Below are 23,193 nucleotides of genomic sequence, written 5' to 3'. Positions count from 1 at the left end.
ATTAAAACAGTTTGTTCATTACGCTCCAAACTTATTTACTGAGGAGTGAAGTAATCAGTCATTTTACTCTGTTGTCTCCTACTTGCCCAATATACACTTTCTAAATTAAATTCTATGTTCATTATTTCAATTGCAATTTCACTGCTCCTTCTCCTAGCTTCATATTCCCTCCTCTAGCTTCATAGAAATGTTCACAATTCTAATGGCTGCTAAAGTGACACTCACTTCTTTTAGTGGCCATAGTGCATTAAAATCCGTGCACTTAGTGAAAACTTCTTGTCGAAACTCACCGCATGCAGGTACCATTAATACCGCATGAATTCGGGCAGGTTACAATGGGATGGAGAATCTGCCTGCATTCCAGAGGTCTATGATAGAAGGGAACAGTAAAGGATTTGCTAGATTTCAGCAAAATATTTCTTAAAATACTTTGGTTATTAGAAAATTGTATTCCAAACAGGTTGAAAATGACGTTACATGCAAGGTAGACGCATATACGTTTGTCGTATTAAGCAAGGTAGAGAAGCGTATGTCTTATGGGGAATTAGTTGGGACCACATAATATTTGACGTTATAGGCGAGGTGTCGCACAAAACGAGGTCGCTATAACCAAGTTCTACTGTATATATAGTCTTAATTGTAGTCACTGTCCATAGGTGACGACTCCCCGGGCCCAAAGGGTCACCCCCCAATAATAATAAATAGGATAATAATAATGTTGATAATAAATAACAATAATAATAATGATTATGACGATGATGATAATAATAATAATAATAATAACAAAAAATGTTTTGGGTATGCCATACAGATTGAAAGCAAAAGAGGTGACAAGGCATGTTGGTGACAATGATTACATTTAACTGGCAATGGACCATGCTCACGTTATTATTATTTCAACACATCAACAATGCATTTAAACCGCAGATGGCGACTTTCAAGATACGTTGAGGCGTTGGGCTTTATTTAATTTTCACTTAACAGTCAGGATCGCATAGTAACTGTGTCGTGGCCTCATGGCAATATTGTTCAGCGAGTTGTTGCTAGTTTAACTGTTAATTAGTAATGTAATAGTATAAGTGTATCTTATGTGTATAACATGGATCAATATATCATTAAGAAACCAAGTCTTGCTGTTGGTGTTAATCATTGAATGAAAGAGTAATGGAACGGAGAAAAATTCTCTCCGGAGCCGGATTTGAACTCGGGTTTTCAGCTCTACGTGCTGATACTTTATCCACTAAGCCACACCGGATTCCACCCCTGCGTCGGACAGAACCATCTCAGATTAAGTTCCAACTCTTGGGTTCCCTCTAGTGGCCGCCCTCTGCACTACGTCATAGATGGAAATAGATGGAAATACCATATGTACTTCGGTACATTAAAATAATATATATTTGATCATTCAAGCAATGCATGCTGTCTACAACAACAAATGTAGCCTGTGCCAGTGGCGACGATGGAAAGCGTGAAGATAACAGTGTTACTAGTTCTAGTTGTGCTGATGAGCTAACTGTACAATCTAATATGTCCATCAGTGAACTTACAGACAATTAAGGGTACTGTAAGAAATTACATAAAAGAAATTTCAAGGAAAGTGGAAATCATCTTTCCCATGGCTAGTGCACAATACAATTGCAGATGATTTTTTTTTAATATATATAAATCTTATTTCAGTTTAGTACAAACTCTAACTTGTATTTCAATCTACATATTAACGTAAAGCATAAACAGATATTTAATTTTGAATTGTTATCGCATTGAAAATGTTAAAGTATGTGTTCTGAGTGATGTCGTTGAAGCATGGATTTTCCAAATAATAGGTGGAGGTGCCCCCCCCCCCCAATATTTTATGGAAGTCGGTGCCACTGCACTCCAGTTGAAATATATACAAGAGAGTTTTACAATATAGTCTACTAGTACAATACAAAGGTTTAGTATCAATAGTTAATACAAGACAGAAATATTCATGATATGGTGTTGAATGTCATAAATTCAGTTACAGAATAGAAGATGTGAGAAATTAGAGACTTCTTTAATTTGGTCTTAAATAATCTATTGTTTTGAGTTTGATTTTTTATATCCATAGGAAGGCTATTAAACATTTTTACTGCCATATAACACACTCCTTTTTGATAGCATGGTAGACTTGCCAATGGAGTATGAAAGTCATTTTATACACGTATTTATGCTATGAATTAGTTACAAAATTTTCACGATTACATACGAGATATTTTATTAATGAAAGAATATACTGACGAGCCATGGGCATTATTTGTAGTTTTTTTTTTAATATGGTCCTACACGATTCCCTAGATTTGGCACCTACTATTATTCTAATTACTCTTTTTTGTAGTAGGAATATACTGTTACTGCCTGTAGAATTTCCCCAGAATGTTATTCCAAACCTTACTACTGAATGGAAGTATGCAAAATGTATTGTCTTTAATGTAATGATATTTACTATCTCTTGCATAGATCTAATAGCAAAACATGCTGAATTTAGTTTGGAGGTAATTTCTTTAATATAATTTTTCCAATTTAACACATTATCGATTCCTAAGCCAAGAAATTTGATGGCTGCTGTTTCTATTAGGGACCTTTTGTTAATTATTGGGTTTGATGTTTGCGAGGTTGAATTTTGACAGGATTTAAATTGGATTATGCTAATTTTGTTACAATTTAATACTAATTTATTGCTGAGAACCAATCACATATTTTGAGGAGAACTGTCTCTGTTGAAGATTGGAATGTGTTGGAGTTATTGGCTGTAATTGCCATACTTGTGTCATCTACAAATAATATGGGATGACCTACATCTTTTATTGGGGGGAGGGGGGTGATCATTTATGAACACTAGAAAAAGTAGGGGACCTAATATTGATCCTTGAGGAATTCCATTATTAATAGTTCTCCATGTCGAGGCAGATTTCATAGCTGTATTGATTTCGACTTTCTATTTCCTATCTATGAGATATGAGTGAAACCAATGGTTTGCAACACCTTTAATTCCATAATAATCTAATTTGTCTAGCAGCATTTTATGATTTATACAGTCAAATGCTTTGGATAAATCACAGATAATCCATCCAATTTGGAATTTTTTATTAATTGCCAAAATTTTGTCAATTAAACTAAATATTGCATTTTCCGTGCATTTATTTTTCCTAAATTCATACTGTTCTGGGACAAAATTGTTGTATCTTTCAAGATGAAGATATAATCTTTTATACAATACTTTTTCAAAGACTTTGGACAAAACTGGCAGAAGTGATATGGGTTTGTAGTTTTCTGAAGATGTTTCTTTTTTTTTTAGTTGGTTATTTAACAACGCTGTATCAACTACCAGGTTATTTAGTGTCGATGAGATTGGTGATGGTGAGATGGTATTTGGCGAGATGAGGCCGAGGATTTGCCATAGATTACCTTGCATTCACATTACGGGGGGGGGGTGAGAACTTCGGAAAAAACCCATCCAGGTAATCAGCCCAAGCGGGGATCAAACCCATGCCCACACACAACTTCAGACTGGGAGGCAAGCGTCTTAACCGACTGCCGACTGAGCCACGCCGGTGGCTGTGGAGATGTTGTTTCTCCCTTTTTGAAGATGGGAAAAACCACTGAATATTTTAATCTCTCGGGAAATATACCACTGAACATTGAATAATTATGTAAATAAATTAGTGGCCTAGCTATAATATGTGAACTTGCTTTTAATATTTTGATTGTTATTTCATCATATCCTGAGGAGTTTTTTGACTTTAGATTTTTAATAATTGCAATTATTTCTTGTTTGTTTGTTGGAAATATTTGAATATTTGAGAATTTTATTGGAAAATATTGTTAAAGAGTCTAAATTATTAGTAACATTACCTTGGAGAATGTTGAGATTATCAGTTATTGAAAGAAAATATTTGTTAAATACATTTGCAATTTGATTTGGGTCTGACGTTTTTGTATTGTTCGATATAAGAGTATAGTTTGTTACTTTACTTCTTGATCGTCCACTTTCCTTTTTATGTTCCAAGTTGTTTTGATTTTATTATCAGTTTTGTATTGTTGTATTATAGTGTAATTCTTTAGGTTTTTGGATCACTTCGTGTAATATTCTTGAATAATTTTTATAATGTTGTTTTAAATTTGTATATCATTATTATTTCTATTCTGTATATATAATGATCTCTTGGTGATTTTGTGCGAGATCGTGCGTATTTGCTTGGTTTCCGCACAAAACCAATCCGCGGTAAGTCTAAAATTCCACATTCAGTATTCACAACCTAACACACATAACAATTTCCCTCTTCTTACCGCTTAAGTGACATATTGATTTTACTGCTTTAGGCTTTTAACATATTATTTTTAGAGACGTTCAATATAGTAATAATTATAAATTGGAAACTTACCACTGCAATTTCACCTAAATTGCACTGTTAATTATTGTTTTTAAATATTTGCAAAAATTAAGTAAACTCTAAATCATTACATAACCTTACCGTTTGTTTTAAGTTCGCATTTATAGACTGGGGGAAAAAAAGACAGACGTATATCACGGCCTGCTGGAGTATAGTAAACACAGAAAACATTTTAAAGCAACAATGTTGAAGATAGATATTTTCGTTTTGCAAATTTGCCGTCATTGAACAGAAACCAAGATGGAGATTTCATTGCAACTAATTAGAAATTCCTCTTTCAGGTATGTAATAAACGTTCTTCGCACAAAATAATGTACGATACATGAGCGGTATGTTTTCTTTCAATTCTCGGAAATTAAAAAAGCTCAACTACGTTTCGCTTTTTCAAACTTTTCCTCGAACATGAAAACTTCAACATACCGCTCTTGTAACGCATATTACTATTAATGCCTTGTGTAATAATTCATCTAGTGTTGCATATTTTTGCATTTTTATACTTTACAGGGAAACTGAATACAAAAATATTTAGAAATGTTTTATGGAACTCGTTGAATTTACTGTTCATATCACATTGTCTATATAAACTTACTGATTCCCATGTTTCATTTTTAAGATTTGTTTCAAAATTATTTAATGATTCCCTGTTTATATTTCTGAATCTCACTTTCGTTGGTTTTTTTGATGATGAGTTAATATTTATATTTAGGAGTTGAGCATCATGTTCCGAAAGACCATTAATTATTGGGGTTGTTTGAGATATACGTACCTATTCTTTCTTTTCCAATAAATATGTTGTCTATTGCAGTAGCTGAATCTCCTTGTATTCTGGTTGGAAAATTTACTGTGTAAATTAAATTGAAAGATGCTAGCAATGAATTTAGTTTATCTTTCCTATTGCTTTCCGTTAGATAATCAACAATGATGTTTCCGCAAATAATGCATTCACGTTTCAGTTTCTGTAAGTATTCTTGTCTTTTCCAATAAATGAATAAAATTTTCATAGCCTCCAGATGGTGCTCTATATAGACATATTATAATGAAATTATATGTATCATTCTCCAATTCAACAGCACTAATTTCCAAATCCCTCTCTTTGCAAAATTGTGAAAGATCAGTATTTTTTAAAATTAAGGTCAGATCTGAGAAATACACACAGGCCTTCATCCTCAAGAGTTTGTCTGCAGTAACTAGCATCTAATCTCTATCCTTCCATGGATAAAGGTTGGGTCATATTATATTTGCAGTCACACTAGTTTCAGATCAATATGTATTATTGTAACATTCGATAGACAGACCATATTTCAGTTACTATATAAATCAAAGGTATAGTTTACATGTGTTAGACAGTGTATTTAATTTTAAGAAAGAAGTTTGTCTCCAATGTGTTATAGAGTTCTATATTACGATAAAAGAAGTCTTTAACAGATAAAAGAAGTCTTTAACAAACAAGTTGATAGTACATTTGAGGCACTCAGAAACAAAGTGACATTTTTAAAAAAAGTGAGATAAGTGTATATTCTAAATCTTTAACTAAAAATAAATAATAATAGAAGTATAACAGTACACGATTGTAACCTACTTACTTGCTCATGTAACGCTTTGAGTATATCCTCACAAGTTAAATATTTAGGCATTATTATTGACCAACATTTAAAATGGGACAAGCATATCTCCTTCCTGTGTAACAGATTGCGTAAAACAATCCACAAATTTTCCATTCTACACTCTTATTTAACTGTTTATGTTCTGCGTACTGTGTACTTAGCTCTGTTTCAATCAATAATTCAGTATGGTATTTTAGGTTGGGGAGGAATGGTAAAATCGACTCTCCATCCTTTAAAATTGCTCCAAAAAAGAATTATCAAAATTTGTCTATATAAACCTTTTGATCATCCAACAAAATTAATTTTTCAGGAATTTGGTGTATCAAATCTAGAATAAATTTATAAACAAACAATTTATAAACAAACATAAAAACGACAATAAATTTAAATTTGATCCTCACGAATACCATACGAGACAAAACTACAGTTTCTTTCTAAATACTCCCAAATGCCACACAACTGCTGGATTAAAACACAGCAGAAATTTTGGATCCAAAATATATAACGAATTAATTAGAGCTTACCCTGAGCTAAGTACACTTAACACACATAGATTTAAGAAACAAATCAGATTAATTATTTAATTGTTTAAGCTAACTGAGTTAAAAATTGATGCTCTAATATTGATGTACTTTTGTATTTTCTATTTGTATACAGACCCTATTATTACATGCTGTATGTATTTTACCATTTATTAATGTTATTGTGCTCAATGAACTCTCTTAATTTTGTGATATATTTGTATAACTGATCTGAGCTGCGCCCGAGCACGAGCTTCTGCTCTTTCGGGCTGCAATGCCTAATGTAGCTCAAGTGTAAAGAATTAAATAAATAAATAAATAAAAATAATAAAATAAAAAAAAAACTTCTGTTCAGAGAAAAAGTAATCTAAGTGCAGTTCCAGTCAGTGCTGCTCCATGTTGGCCTTACTCTTCTATTAGAATGCATACAGAGTTTTGACTAAGAGACAAACTAATACAAGTGCGTTGTTTACATAGTGTTGTTACGTTTCTTCTGTTTATGACTAATTCACTTGCCACAATGGAGAGGTAATAATATATAGTACGTATTCGAAACATCTTTGTGGAAGGCCTGCACACATTGAGCTGGACCAACTATACACTAAGGATAACTTTTGCTAAGTGGAGCAACTTGCAATAGCTAAAGAAATTCATCCCACCAATACATCACTCTTTATTTGATGACCTGAAGCATGAAGGATGGTCCTATAATAAGGACTGCAGGACGTGGAAGAGTAAGTTCAAGGAATACTCGCGGTAGAAGTCCTACAGATGCACTTCATGACAGAAACATAGATGCTGCAGCAGAGAGAGATGCGATTTCTTCAGATGAGGCTAATGATGTAATGAACAGCGACTAAGGCTGAATTTCATTTAAAATTGAACATTTTTTGTAACCTTTTTCTTTCGGAGTACTAAAAACCACATCAACTGTTGCCCTAGAAATTGAATGTAATATTCAACCTATCAGACATTATGTATTAAAAAAAGATCTAAAAATACTTTTAAAATTGCAAGCCTCATCCAGATCTCAGATGTTCTTCAAACTGTCAGATAATATTCTGTGTAATTTCTATAAAATAAACAAAGAATAAATACCAGTCTATATCACATACACACTCATTGTTAAAACTTCAGTTGTGATTTCCTCCATGGAAATGGGTAATTCCAGAACATAGCATACAAATTCCAGGAAATCATTCCAAAAATGATTCTCCATACATTCTTAAGTTAGATTCCATGGAACTAATCTGCAGCACATAACTTATAAGGATCACCTTCAAATTTATACAGATGGATCTCTAAACCCTAATGATGGGACATCAAGAGCAGGGTATTATATTCCAAAATATCAAGAAAGTTACTTCATACCATGTTCATCCTCCGTTCAAAATACCCCTCATTTCTCATGAAAACAAAAACTGAACAAACTATACTGGACTTTATGTTGTCTGCAAACAGCTGGATACGTTAAGAAGACTGACTGAGTGATTCTTTCGGTTATACGGACACATTTTGTGTTATAATATGATAATCAGAAAGCTCGTGGAAAGTTGAGGACGGAACAGGAGACTCTCCTACTCCATGTAGAAGAAGAAGAAGAAGAAGAAGGAGGAGGAGGAGGAGCAGAAGAAGAAGAAGAAGAAGAAGGAGGAGGAGCAGAAGAAGGAGGAGGAGGAGCAGAAGAAGAAGGAGAAGAAGAAGAAGGAGGAGGAGCAGAAGAAGAAGAAGGAGGAGGAGGAGCAGAAGAAGAAGAAGGAGGAGGAGGAGCAGAAGAAGAAGAAGGAGGAGGAGGAGCAGAAGAAGAAGAAGAAGGAGGAGGAGCAGAAGAAGAAGAAGAAGGAGGAGGAGGAGCAGAAGAAGAAGAAGAAGAAGGAGGAGGAGCAGAAGAAGAAGGAGAAGAAGAAGGAGGAGGAGGAGCAGAAGAAGAAGGAGGAGGAGGAGCAGAAGAAGAAGGAGGAGGAGGAGGAGCAGAAGAAGAAGAAGGAGGAGGAGGAGGAGGAGGAGCAGAAGAAGGAGGAGGAGGAGGAGGAGGAGCAGAAGAAGAAGAAGAAGAAGAAGAAGGAGGAGGAGGAGGAGGAGGAGCAGAAGAAGAAGAAGAAGAAGAAGGAGGAGGAGGAGGAGGAGGAGCAGAAGAAGAAGAAGGAGGAGGAGGAGCAGAAGAAGAAGGAGGAGGAGCAGAAGAAGAAGAAGAAGAAGGAGGAGGAGGAGGAGGAGAAGAAGAAGAAGAAGGAGGAGGAGGAGGAGCAGAAGAAGAAGAAGAAGAAGAAACTCAAATACTGTTAAGACAGAAATGTTTCAATGTTGTAAGTAATGTTCTTGTTTTAAATAATATGTTGTTGTTGTTTTCTAATGCTAGGCGTTTGACAATAAAGTCATTTGACCTCTTGCACTCCAATATTTTTCAAAGATATTATCATGGCCAGCCACTGAAGCACAGATTTTGAGGTGTCCCAAATCCATTTCTTGGTTTGAGTTGCACAATGGGCAGTTAGGGGATTGATATATTCCAATTCTATGCAGGTGTTTGGCCAAACAATCATGGCCTGTTGCCAATCTAAATGCAGCTACAGACGATTTGCGTGGTAAATCGGGAATTAACTGTGGATTTTGATGCAGAGAGTTCCATTTTTTCCATTGAGATTGTGTTATCAAATTTTGTTTGTTGAAGTCTAAGTACGTAGATTTAATAAATCTTTTCACAGAGTAATACATAGATTTAGTAACAGGTCTGTAAGTAGCAGTGCTGCCCTTCTTTGCTAGTGCATCCACATTCTCGTTTCCCAGGATTCCATAATGGATGGTATCCATTGGAATACAATTCTTTTATTGAGTGATAATAATTGAGAGAGCATTTTAGTTATTTCTGCTGTTTGAGATGAAGGTGTGTGTTTAAAGACTATTGATAGAATAGCTGCTTTGGAGTCTGGCAATTAACTGCATTCCTAAATTTATTGATGTGGCATAGAAGATTCCTGAGACTTTCACTTATTGCAATGATTTCTCCATCAAAACTTGTTGTTCCATACCCAAGAGATCTATAAAGTGAGAAGAGACATCACGTAACACCTGCACCGGCACCTTGTTCTCTGGAGATCAAGGATCTGTCAGTGTATAAATGAAGCCAGTTTTGTGGAGGGTACCTAATATTAATTGTCTCTAAAGACAATTGTTTTAGTATTTCAGTGTTTTAAATAATATACAAATACTGAAAACCGTTGCACTTATATTACTTCTCCAAAAAATATTTTCGTGGAAAAATAACACAACTGTTTTAGAATAGATAATTTCTATTTAGAAGTTAAAAAACATAGGTACCAACATATAAAACTATAAATTTACAGCAACATAGTCCTGTAACAGATTTTTTAATTTCCTTTTCAACTTCAAAGCCATTTATCTCAAAACTTACTAAATGTCACTTGTATCACTTTGCTTCTGAGTGCCTCATTTACCTTCTTAGCAAGTTATATATTAGTTTTCTACAGAAACAGCATTTAGGAGATAGTAGCCTCCACTAAAATATTAAAATATTTGTATCTGAACTAAATTCCACCTCAGAATGATAATTTAATATCCACTCGCACGCCAATAGTGATGAATTATAGAATTATAGTCATGTGTGGGGATCCGTTTTGACATTCTCTGAATCCACCACAATATTACTAGTCCCAACAAATGGAATGGATATTGTTTCTTTATTGTAATGGAGAAATAAGCTCTCAGCAGTTATATCCTATGATGAAATATATTTTAGATTAACTTAATTTATTAACACAATGTGTCACGGAATTCATATGGAACTACATAAGCCATCAGAAAGTGTGTAATGTGGTTATGTTTACACAATTTATCTTTATTAGCTGGCAACAAGTTTATACTCTTGCACATTCATGTTCTGAGTAAAAATTAGAAACTTATTATTTCATATTTTGTAATGCAATACACATACCTGATTCTTATACTCGAGGTCCTTTCCAATAGTTGTAAGAAGTTCACACAAACATTCCAACGATTCTTCATCGCCTTCAGACAACAGATGCTTTATGCACCTTTGCATAATATTTGTTGTTAGCATTCCTAATTTGAAAAGTTCGCCAATAAACCTGAAAATTACAATAGAAAATCTGAGTGCATTTTTGACATCTGATGAAGGGAATAAAAATATCACATTACGCCAAAAATATGCAAAATTTAGTATGGCGTGACCACTTCAAGTCTTTTCATTTAGTTCATTTCTTCTTGTTTTGTAAAGCCAACCTGAACCCCTTCCATTCACATTTCACATATATCCTCACTTGGTGATTTGCAAAAATAAGCACAATGAAAATGAGGGCCAAATGCAGAACGGAATAACACACTGAAGTGAAGAACTAAACTGATATTTTAAAGAACCATACATCTTATGATTATTGTACAATAGTGCAATAAATAGAAACAATTATAGTGCAAATTACATTTAACAGCAAAAATACATAATTGCTTCAGGCTTTACCTGCGTTGTATAGGAAGACAAGACCCTACAAACAGTGTAAAGGCAAGAAGTGAGTGAATTGCAAAGGGTTTTTTATCAGTATTATTATTATTATCATTATTATTATTATTTTTATTAATTATATTATCATCGTTGTTACAAATAATTTAACATCACAAGGCATATGATACATCACATTGTACTGCTACATCAGCATTATTTATGGTATTTATGCATAGATTTGAACAATAACAATAATATTAAAGATTTTATTAATTTGTCCTACAGAATAATATCTGTAATATTGACAATTAATATTTGAGGAGGAAAATTCGCTCCAGCGCCAGAACCAAGAACCCAGGTTCGATCCCCGGCGCCAAGCGAATTTTTCTACTTAAATATTAATAACAATAATAATAATAATAATAATAATAATAATAATAAATATATGTATTTATTCTTTTAATGTAAGTGTAATTAGTGTAATATGTAGCTAATCGGTGATATATGCAATGGAGGGGGAAGGCAACTGGCCATACTACTCCATTATCTTCTGGCCTAGTTGTCTCATAAGTGGTGTCTTGTTGATGTCACTTGTGAAGTTCAGATCTATCTTCGGACAGTTGACTCAACAACAAAAATAATAATAATAATAATAATAATAATAATAATAATAATAATAATATCCCACCATCATAACCAAATTCGACAAATACACTATTTCCATTATTCTACTAGATACCAGTACCTAAATACATTAAGTAATGGGGACGAATCTATATATATAATTTGAACTGGTAATGGAAATTGCGGGAAAACAGCTGGACGGATTTTAATAAATGACCTCTCATTTTGAAGCTTGGAACTCAAAGTTTTTCGGAAAAATAGTAGTTTTCAGTGAAATGTCAATTTTTAAACATAATTTTCCTATTTTCCAAAATCCATCTGTCATCAGTTTTGAGAACTAGCTAATAGCATTCACGGCCGACTTGATATTCCCTTCGCTTTTTTGTAAAGGAGAAGCGAAGCGAGCATCAAGTCGGCCGTGTTGCATTTCAGAATAAAACAAAACACATACTACAGATCACTCGGTGGCTTTCCAGCTTCTTATCAAACCAAACGGGACAGGTGAGACTCGGAAGGAGTGACCTATCTCAACCCTTCCGAATGGAGGCTGGAGTCCCACAAGGGTGCGTCCTCTCTCCCATACTGTACAATATCTACGTCATAGACATCCCAGCCCCCACCACCCAACATGTCGGACTCGCCCAGTACGCCGACGACGTCGCTTACTGGGCAACACATCCCCATCTATCTTCCGCCAGAGCCCAAATAAACAACACACTGCGGCAATTCACGGACTGGACCAAGCTATGGAGAATACACATGAACACACTCAAAACACTAACATGCGTGCTGCGCCCCTCCCTCCGCTCCCGAATAGTCAACAGAAACCCTATTCAAATCGAAACAACACTAGTCCCCCTCCGACGCCAGCTCACCTACTTAGGCATTCCACTAAATTCTAAGTTATCCTGGAAGCCCCTTGCCAACAGCACCTGGGAAAAATTTAACATGGCCACAAAAGCAATAAGCTACCTCAGTGGCACACACCGACCAGGTTGCACCACTCAAACTCTACTCCACTTATACAAAGCACTGATTCGATCCCTCTGCATGCATCCTTCCCTCTTCCTAACACAAGCGGCCCCAACTCACAGACTAAAATTTGAGGCAAGGGAAAGACGCATTCTCAGAAACATCGCCAGACTTCCAAGGCGTAGCACCAACCACACAGTATACACCAGAACAAACCTCACACCACTCTTCACACACCTAGAACATATAAACAACAAATACACTCACTCAGCAGTAAACAGATAATATACACAAAACCTTTTCACTAACCCACCAAACACAAATAACAGAACCACACTAGAGAAACTACTCACGTACCACAACAACCAACAACACAACCATTAACAAAAGCAAATGTAGCTTGCCAGTACGGAGTTGCCGCAACTTCCCAAGAGAGGCGATGGTGGATTACATCAACACAATAGCTTTCCGTTTAACCAGCGAACGTAAACTTACAAATTGACAAATTGCCAAAATCAACATACAACACTAAACAGGAATCTCCACCACATTCGCAGTTACCACAATGGGGGAAAAAAAAAGGAAGTAATTTCTTGCAATAACTCCCAATTTCAAAGCTAAAATTATAAACGATATTTTTTTCTTTAATCTACAGTCCAAAAATCCGATTTGTCTGGCTGATATTTATGTCAGCACCTGACAAAAATTCATTTGTAAAAAAAAAAAGAGAAATGTACACGACGGCTGAAGAGGGCACATAAGACCCTAAAACAGCCGCCGTTAATACTCATATATGTAAATATACAGTATTAACGGCAATAAAACCTTTGAATGTGTGGGAATGTGGAGTAAACAATATTACACGAAGGCCATGATCTGCAAGAATGCTGACATATTTAGAGCTCAAATTAAATTGGTTATTAAAAACTTAACTTACTAAAAATAATTTACAGGTTCGATTCTGTGGTGTGTAATTTTCTGGGTACAGCTGTGTATTGGATATTAAAACTACAAAACTTGAGGTGGTTTGATGATATTATTACCATTAGAAATGAAATATTATTGTAGTTAATGCCATGATGTCACTATTTTTCATTAATTATACATATTAATGCTATATTGATGATATGAAAGTGAAACTTTTGGGGTTATATAAGTAGATGTAGAGGATAACTTAAATTAGATTTTGATTTCTATATTTTACTGAGTGGTGGCTATATAATATATATAGTATATGTTACTGAAAGCTATAAAACTTACGTAAGATAATAATATTATTAAAAATCAAATATTTTTATAATTATTAATCAAGTGGGGTTGGGTCTTTTTCATATATTTAATGGCGGTGTGGTGTAGATATTTATATGCGTGGTTCTCTTCAGTATTGGCTCGAGAGAGAGTATCTTTCATTGTTATGGAAGCAAATAACTTTCCGAATGTATGGTATTCTTAATTGAAAATAAAACTGAAAAATGTTTATTTGAACGTCTAATGAACTTAATTTGCAGCATTTGCTGCACAAGCTGCTAGTATAAGTTTAATATGAAAGACTGTACAAACAGTAATACTTCATTTAACATCTCATTTTGAAAGTCCACAGATTATTTGCATGAAATCTTATGTTTATGATGAAGAGAAGAAACAAGAACGAAATAGAAAAATAAAACTTAACCAGACTCTAAGAAAAAGTATCTCCCATCTGTTTCATTCTCCATAGTCTATACTGTATAATGTCACAAAATGTGCTATAGTCAATCCGCCCAAACGAGCAACCGCAAGTAACAGATAAGGTTTTTGTTTAGCATTCCTCAGCAATGGGTGTACACTACCATGGTCTGCCCTTCAGAAGCAATGTCACTTCGCAAGTGGGTGTAGTGTTCTTTATAGACTAGTGTTTTGTTATCTGTTCATTGTGAATGTACAATACCACGGCCTTTCCTTCAGAAGCAATGTCACTTAGCAAGTGTGCGCATGCATGTAGTGTTCTTTATAGACTAGTGTGTTGTTATCTGTTCATTGTGAATGTACAATACCACGGCCTTTCCTTCAGAAACAATGTCACTTAGCAAGTGTGCGCATGCATGTAGTGTTCTTTATAGACTAGTGTTTTGTTATCTGTTCATTGTGAATGTACAATACCACGGCCTTTCCTTCAGAAACAATGTCACTTAGCAAGTGTGCGCATGCATGTAGTGTTCTTTATAGACTAGTGTTTTGTTATCTGTTCATTGTGAATGTACAATACCACGGCCTTTCCTTCAGAAACAATGTCACTTAGCAAGTGTGCGCATGCATGTAGTGTTTTTTATAGACTAAGTGTTTTGTTATCTGTTCATTGTGAATGTACAATACCACGGCCTTTCCTTCAGAAGCAATGTCACTTAGCAAGTGTGCGCATGCATGTAGTGTTTTTTATAGACTAGTGTGTTGTTATCTGTTCATTGTGAATGTACAATACCACGGCCTTTCCTTCAGAAACAATGTCACGTAGCAAGTGTGCGCATGCATGTAGTGTTCTTTATAGACTAGTGTTTTGTTATCTGTTCATTGTGAATGTACAATACCACGGCCTTTCCTTCAGAAACAATGTCACTTAGCAAGTGTGTGCATGCATGTAGTGTTCTTTATAGACTAGTGTTTTGTTATCTGTTCATTGTGAATGTACAATACCATGGCCTTTCCTTCAGAAACAATGTCACTTAGCAAGTGTGTGCATGCATGTAGTGTTCTTTATAGACTAGTGTTTTGTTATCTGTTCATTGTGAATGTACAATACCACGGCCTTTCCTTCAGAAACAATGTCACTTAGCAAGTGTGCGCATGCATGTAGTGTTTTTTTATAGACTAAGTGTTTTGTTATCTGTTCATTGTGAATGTACAATACCACGGCCTTTCCTTCAGAAGCAATGTCACTTAGCAAGTGTGCGCATGCATGTAGTGTTTTTTATAGACTAAGTGTTTTGTTATCTGTTCATTGTGAATGTACAATACCACGGCCTTTCCTTCAGAAGCAATGTCACTTAGCAAGTGTGCGCATGCATGTAGTGTTTTTTATAGACTAAGTGTTTTGTTATCTGTTCATTGTGAATGTACAATACCACGGCCTTTCCTTCAGAAACAATGTCACTTAGCAAGTGTGCGCATGCATGTAGTGTTTTTTATAGACTAAGTGTTTTGTTATCTGTTCATTGTGAATGTACAATACCACGGCCTTTCCTTCAGAAACAATGTCACTTAGCAAGTGTGCGCATGCATGTAGTGTTTTTTATAGACTAAGTGTTTTGTTATCTGTTCATTGTGAATATACAATACCACGGCCTTTCCTTCAGAAACAATGTCACTTAGCAAGTGTGCGCATGCATGTAGTGTTCCTTATAGACTAGTGTTTTGTTATTTGTTCATTGTGGGTGTACAATACCACGGCCTTTCCTTCAGAAGCAATGTCATTTCGCAAAAGTGTGCGCATGCATGTAGTGTTCTTATCTGTTCGTTGTTGCTTTGTTAATCGTAATATTTAATACTGTATTATACTTTCGATAATTCAGTGTTATGTAACAATATGTCACACTATACGAAGTGTGCAAATGCTTCCTTAAGCCTACCTAAAAACAACTCGAGCAGCTTTAAGTAGCTAAAAAAAAAAACCAGATATTAAATATGTATAAAGCATAACAGAATTTAAATCTGACCGCAATGATTTCGGACATTGCTAATAAAACTACATATTCCACGAGAGTAAGTAACGCTTCTGTTTAGAGAGTGATTCGTGAGCGTGAGTACAGGACAAATAATTGCATAAAATCGCCAAAAAAAGGTAAAGTCGCATGCCAAGATTGTGGATACAGTTGATGGGTTTCACAAAAATGCTATCAGAACAAAAGTGCACGCGTTTTTCTTTCAAAATGAACTGCCCACAATGGATGAAGCGCTTGCTTGGGTTAATAAAAATCCTGATTTACCGATTTTCGAAGAAGAACATTTTCTGATTCATTAAAGGAACTTAATTTCAAGTATGTTCGTCGTGGACGTGACAATATAACATTATTTTGTGAAGGCGAGATTTTTTACAGACTGTAAAATCAATGAGGCAAGCAGGTAGGAAAATTATATTGGCTCAATGAAGGTCACACCAGAAATAAAGTTTCGGTAGATTCGTCTGTTTCGTATTCGAAGCAAGCCTTTTTGTCGGGATTACCTACTGGAAATACGTCTCTCCCAGGAAAAGAAAAATATTTGATTATTACTCATATTGGAAATGAATCAGACTTTCTGGAAGATTGTTTGTGGTATTTGAATCGAAAAGAAGTGGTGAGTTATCACGAAAAAATAAGTGTCTAATTCTTTGAAAACTGGTTCTCACTTTCTCTACTGGAGGATAATTCGGTTGTACTAGATAATACACCATAGCATTCCCATAGACTTAGCTTAAGTAAAAAAATACATAATTTGAAGATAGTCTATTAAATAAAGAAATGCTAGACAAAGTAAGCCTGTCGTGGTAAAATATGTAATAGATAAAATGGCGAAAGCAGCAAACAAAACTGTATTGTGGTTATCTTTGTTCCAGTGTGAACTAAATGCAATTGAATTGATATGGAGGAAAATTAAAAATGATGTTGCCGCAAGAAATGAAACTTTTAAAATGGCTGATGTTCAGATTCTATTGATGGAATTAATCAATAAAATAGGAGGAAACTAATGGAAAAAATGTGTACAACATACTATGGAAAGAGTGGAAGCTAGAATGTGAGACTTGAAAAATATAATACAAAGCGTTCCAGTGATAAGTACCAATTTATTCTTCGGCCACTGGGCGGCACAGTGCTTGAGCAACCACCGGCAATCAAGTCCTTAAACTCGCGACACTTCACCAAATTAAAACTTACATGCATACTTACTAACCCTAATATGTTGTATTTAACATTAATTATTATATGTTACGTTCATTACAGAATTTTGTACTCATCCTCATGACAGTAGCCGCTGGAAGTATCGATCATTTTGCACTATACAGGGTTCACATCACCGTGAAAAAACCCTTGTTCACATTCATGAACTCCACTGCACTGATTTGTCTAACTGCGTCAAGAACGTTATCTTCCAGTTGTTCAATCATGCGAGGATTATTTGCACTCTGTTTTGTAGTATTTCCCATAAATAAAAATCTAAAATGGTCAATACTTCCAGCATGAGGATAAGTACAAAATTCTATAATGAATATAACATAATAATTAATGTTAAATAAACATATTGTGACAGCGACGTGAGATTCGAACTCACGACCAGCGTCCCGCAAGAAAGCAGATCGCGCGGGCTTCACGGAGCACTAAGGAACGGCGTGCGGCGGAGAGAGGGGAAAGGGCCCATGCGACGAGGGGAGATCGCGCGCGCAGCTGCTTACGGAGAGAAGGGGGAACGGACCTTCCCGACTCTTCGAGAAGTCCGTCGAAGTGGAGATATCCAGATAATTCTCTGCACAGCTGTAGAAATTTCTCGCAACTATGATTTCGCTATAAAAGAAGAAACGCCAGCGAACTCGAGCAGTTTTTCAGTTGATTACTCAGCCAGTCAGTGAGAAAGCCAGAGCAAGCAAGCCAGTCTTGTGTACCGGAGTTCGACTCAAGTGTGCGTCCGCAACTGTATCAGCATCCGAAGGCCAGAGTTCGAGTGCAGTGGACCGCAGTTGGAGGGACCTGAGTTCGAGTACAGTGAACTGTCTCTGAAGGTCTGTGGTTCGAGATACTGTGAACTCGAGTGACTGAGCTAGAAGAACTGTGAACTGAGAACTGATAGTTCTGATTTGTAAATAGTGCTTTGTAAATATTAGTTAAGATTAACAGTTCATTGTTGTTCGTAATAGTCCAAGTAAATTGTCATTGCCGTCAGTGGAGTGCTATAACGAATACTGTGTTGAGTGAAAATTCTATTGTTGACGAGAGCGTTTAAGGTGAATTGTAGAAAGGAATTATTGTTGGAAGAATAAAATCCTATTGTTGAGTTGAATTAAATTTACAATATTATGGTTAATAAGTATGCATGTAAGTTTTAATTCGGTAAAAGTTTAAGGACCTGGTTGCCAGGCTTGAATGCTCTGTGGAAGAAAATGAAGAACCTCTGATTATAAATCTACGAGATAAAAGTAGTAGCCCTTCTGAAGCATCTGACTGAAACTATAAGTTTACATTTCATTTCTCAGGTATTGGTGTTGTTTAGTCTAGTGTTTAACTGCTGGATTGCAGCCTAGCACCGGGCCCCGGCATCAATTATACCGGACCACGAGATATTTTCATGGAATCTGTCCTTTTATTTTTCTGAGCATCTTTCAAGAATAAATACTTTATAGTGGATATATTCATAGGAGAATAATTTTCCTCATTGTATCGAAAAGCTCAGATCCAGATCTTCTCTGAACTGTAAATGCTAAAATCTAACTACATAACATATGTGTAGCAAATTATGTCAGTGACCAAGCCATATTTAATTTTGAATGATCAACATGATATGTAAGTAAAATTTATTCACTTTAATTGAAAATTAAGTCAGTCTGTATCTAGTTCTCGATACTGACTAGCCTAGTGAATACTGTCTCTTCGCAAGTTCGTATTGCAGTGTGTAAGTCCTTGTTTCAAAACCTGAGTGTCGTGATTTTTTAAAAAGTAACAGGCACACACATTTAAATATTGATATGAATAAAAGACGAGGGACTTTGCTTAATTTTGGTTTTAAGATATTTCGTACTGAAGGTGTTTTTTGACGCAACAGCTAGAGATGCATCCAAAGTAAGTCCACAGAGCGATCTCCACGATCTCCGGATAAGCAGAAGGACGGGGAAACTAGTTACCAAGCACAAAGAAGAAAAAGTCTCTGTTCACTTCTAAGTAAATGGAAAACTACTTAAAATTTGATTATAGTTCATGCCTTGGTCTTGATTTCACGATTCGCTACTGTATCAGCCTGCCTCTGATTAAAATCATAAAAATAATGCACCGTACTATTTTTTTTGCTAAGTTTATTTATACACGTTTTAACATCTGTGATCATATCGTGTGTGTTCTGTACGATTTATCAACCATTTCTTTCACAAGTAGGCAAACATAACTGTTTATATCAGAACGTCTTTCTACATAATGTGACGGCAGGCCGAATAATCTCGGCGCTTCGGGGAACTTCGTGCGCGTCAGATAGAAGCGAGCTCCATGGAGCGCTGAGGGTGTGGCGCGGAGGGGAGACGAAACGCTGGTCGCTACGGTGTGGCACGACGCACAGTGGTTCATTTTCCCAATTTCTTGGCCAAAACCTCTAGAGATGTTTGAATTAATTTGAACGTAACAAAGTTGAAACAAATCGTAAAAGTAACATAATTAAGAATTAAATATAGAGTAAATTCACATAAATAGCTATAGTTTATGCTTTTTTTTTTTGCGTTCATGATCATTTCATTGCTTCTTAGGGTATTCAAAGTTATAGTCTATTTTATCTATATACATAAATCTATATATAATGTGTGTATAGTACAGTAATTATTTCATTCGCTAGCATCCTAGTCTCCGGAGATAAGGGAGTCATCTTTATCAGAGGCCTGAGTGGACACACCTAAATGTGTAGATGCATCTGGAGCTGACAGAAGTGACATTACATCTGCAGACAAATGCTTCAGTTTCTTTCTTGGGACTTTCAGTATTCTTTATGAAGTATGGTCCAACAATGCCTGCAGATCAGTTTCAGCAGACTTTTCTGTTATTTGAATGGCACTGGTATTGGAAAGCATGTCTTTTGTGCTTCTAGCACCGTTCTGTATTGCTGGAAAATGTAGGCGATGGATTTTTAGTCTCGGACCTAATCAGGTTATAATGGAATTTTGTTAATTTAACTTCAACTAGAATGGACAATGCTCTGAACTTAATTTATAAGCTTTTCTGCATGTTGACGTACTGATTGGTGTTGAAAATTGTACGTCTTTTATTGCAGCAGCAGTAGTAACAATCTCTCCTGCTTCACGAAGACTCATTTGTGTGGCATATGCGAGTTCTGAAGGACCTATGTTTGTCTTAATCCCTGTGCTTTTCGTCTTTTATAACGTTCACCACTTTACTAAATTCCAGTAATGGACGTTCGACTCTCTATTGCATTTCAGTAACGCATATTGGAAAACTCGCAGATTTTAAAGCCATTTCGTATTCTGTGGTAGGAATCTTTCAACTGTCCTATTTGACCATTGCCATCTGGTTCTAAAATTATATATTAAATGTTTTAAAACATTCTTTAGTTCAGCGGATGATGTTGCAGGGGAATCGGTCATGATTCTAATGCGTTCTCTTAAATAATTATACTTTTCTTCAAAATTAGATTATGAACGTTCCTGCAGTATAGTGAACAATTCACGCCTAGTGAGGTTTATGTTATGACTTTCATATCCTGAAAGGAATTAGAGAAATAATTCAAATTTTAATAAATTGATGAAGGATTAATATACGACACAACATTTTTTGTGGCAACGTATTTTATAGGTAAGCAAAATGAAATAATGCACAAGAAAGCTAGAGGTTTCACCTATTCTTCGACATTGGAACCAAGTCTCTCGACATATTTCTCCTATCGTGACACGTTTCAGTACACCTCGTTCATAAAACTGTTTTTTTGGGCGAAGGCCTATAGCTACCTGCGCTCGACCGATTTCACTTCTTCATCCGAACCGAAGCGTTGTCCTCCTAGCAATTTCTTCATTGGTCCGAAGAGGTGAAAGTCAGAGGGTGCAAGGTCTGGACTGTAGTGTGGATAATTGCCGCCTTAATGATGCCTCTGACATTGGGTGATGTTGCAGCAGTCACTGGTCGGCCGGAACGTGCTTCATCGGCGGACTTCTTCGAAGAACTTGCACCACCTGGAGATGTTGCTATGGTCCAGACAATCAAGCGCCATAGACCTCCAATATTTACCTGTGGATTTCACTCGATTTTTTTTGTTTTTCGCAAAAAAATGGACTACACCTCGCTGCCCTTCACAAGCGAATGATGGTAGAAAACGCGTAATTTTTACTCAGTAGTTACAGCTTGTTTAGCCAGGGTGACATCCAATCGAATCATTGCAGTATGTAGTGCAAGATTCAAACTAACTACCTCCCAAATTTGAACGTCCTAACCAAAATAGTATTCCATTAAATAATTGTTGTGCGTTACCTTCCGGTACTCCCTTGTATTACAACGCAAAGACGCTGTGCGCACTTCAAAACTAAATTCGAGCTAGTGGGCCCAGTGGCAGTTGGGGGCCGACTTTCTTTATTGGTACATGAAAAGCATCCACATAGGTATGATTTGTAATGAGTAACTTGACAGGACCTCGCAGGACCGATAACTTTTAACCTCCGTGAATCTGCCGCTTTCACATTTTCAACCACAATCAACATGACTATATTATTTAATATATAAATGCCGTTAGTTAATTAAGTGATAAATTAAAACTATGTTCAAATATTCTACACACCTCCAGGAATCGAATCCATGCTTCAGCTTTTATTTTCAAACTTATACCACTTATTTATAACACTTCAAAAACGACCTTTCTTTCACCACGCAAACTCAGCAACTGCATTGTCCAAGAGAGACGCATTTTCAGCCACATATTTACAAGCACAGGACTGGAGATGGAAGATAAGATATACGATGTCTACATGCCCTGTCCTTCCTCTTCAACTTAAGACAACAAACAATGCTCTCCTATATGTTTCAGTTTTGGGGTTTTGGCCAGGAATTCGGGAAAATGAACCACTGTGCAACGTAAGGGGAATGACAGCACGCTGTTCCGCGCAGAGATGGGGAAGTAATGCGCCTGCGACTAAGGGGAGAAATCCAGAGAAGTCGAGAGGCGCCATCTTCGCAGCATCTGGAGAAATTACGAGCATCGTACTTTCCCGAAACTATGGTCTAGTTATAAGTAAGAGACGCAAGTGAGCTGACAGCAGTTGTTGCAGTCGTCGCTAGTTTTTGGTGCCAGTGAAGCCAGCTTCGAGACCGGAGTTCGACTTGAGTGTGTCCGGAGCTGTGTGAGCGTCCAGTGGACTGTCACCGGAGTTCGAGTGTAGTGGACCGCAGTTGGGGGACCTGAGTTCGAAGTTCAGTGGGCTGTCTCTGAAGGTCTTGGATTCGAGATACTGTGAACTCGAGTGACTGAGCTAGAAGAACTAGCCAAGGCAAACGAACTGTGAACCGAGAACTGCCAGTTTTGTGTTGTAAATAGTGCTCTGTGAACATTAGTTAAGATTAACAGCACATTGTTGTTCTCAATAATCCAAGTAAACTAGTGGCCTGTGCAGCAAATGCTGCTGCAAACTAAGTTCGTTAGACGTTCAAATAAAAATTTTTCAGATTTATTTTCAATGAAGAATACTTGTCTTTTTGATAGTTATTTGATTCCATAATAATGAAACCTACTCCCTCTGAATAGATTTTTTAGGCCAAATACTTTTTCTTGAACCTATCCAACTTCAGTTTTTGAGTTTCAACGCGAAAACGCAAGTATCAATGTCAGGACAATAGCAGTAGCTATTTCAGGTCATTGTGGATTGTAGGCAAAAGTTAAAAAAATGT

The 23,193-nt window shown here is 36.1% G+C and overlaps 1 protein-coding gene across 1 annotated transcript in view; it reads right to left on the bottom strand.

Moving 5' to 3' along the window:
• LOC138705234 (eukaryotic translation initiation factor 4 gamma 3-like) overlaps positions 1-23,193 on the bottom strand; it is a 124,001-nt gene that overhangs the window by 69,168 nt on the left and 31,640 nt on the right. Inside the window, exon 6 of the mRNA XM_069834050.1 lies at positions 10,490-10,643. Coding sequence (XP_069690151.1) covers positions 10,490-10,643 — 154 coding nt within the window. The remainder of the gene's footprint in view (positions 1-10,489; positions 10,644-23,193) is intronic.

Source organism: Periplaneta americana, chromosome 8 (genome assembly GCF_040183065.1).
Source record: "Periplaneta americana isolate PAMFEO1 chromosome 8, P.americana_PAMFEO1_priV1, whole genome shotgun sequence".
Classification (NCBI taxonomy): domain Eukaryota; kingdom Metazoa; phylum Arthropoda; class Insecta; order Blattodea; family Blattidae; genus Periplaneta; species Periplaneta americana.
The sequence above is the reverse complement of the archived record's forward strand: the minus strand, read 5'-3'. Positions and strand labels throughout refer to the sequence as shown.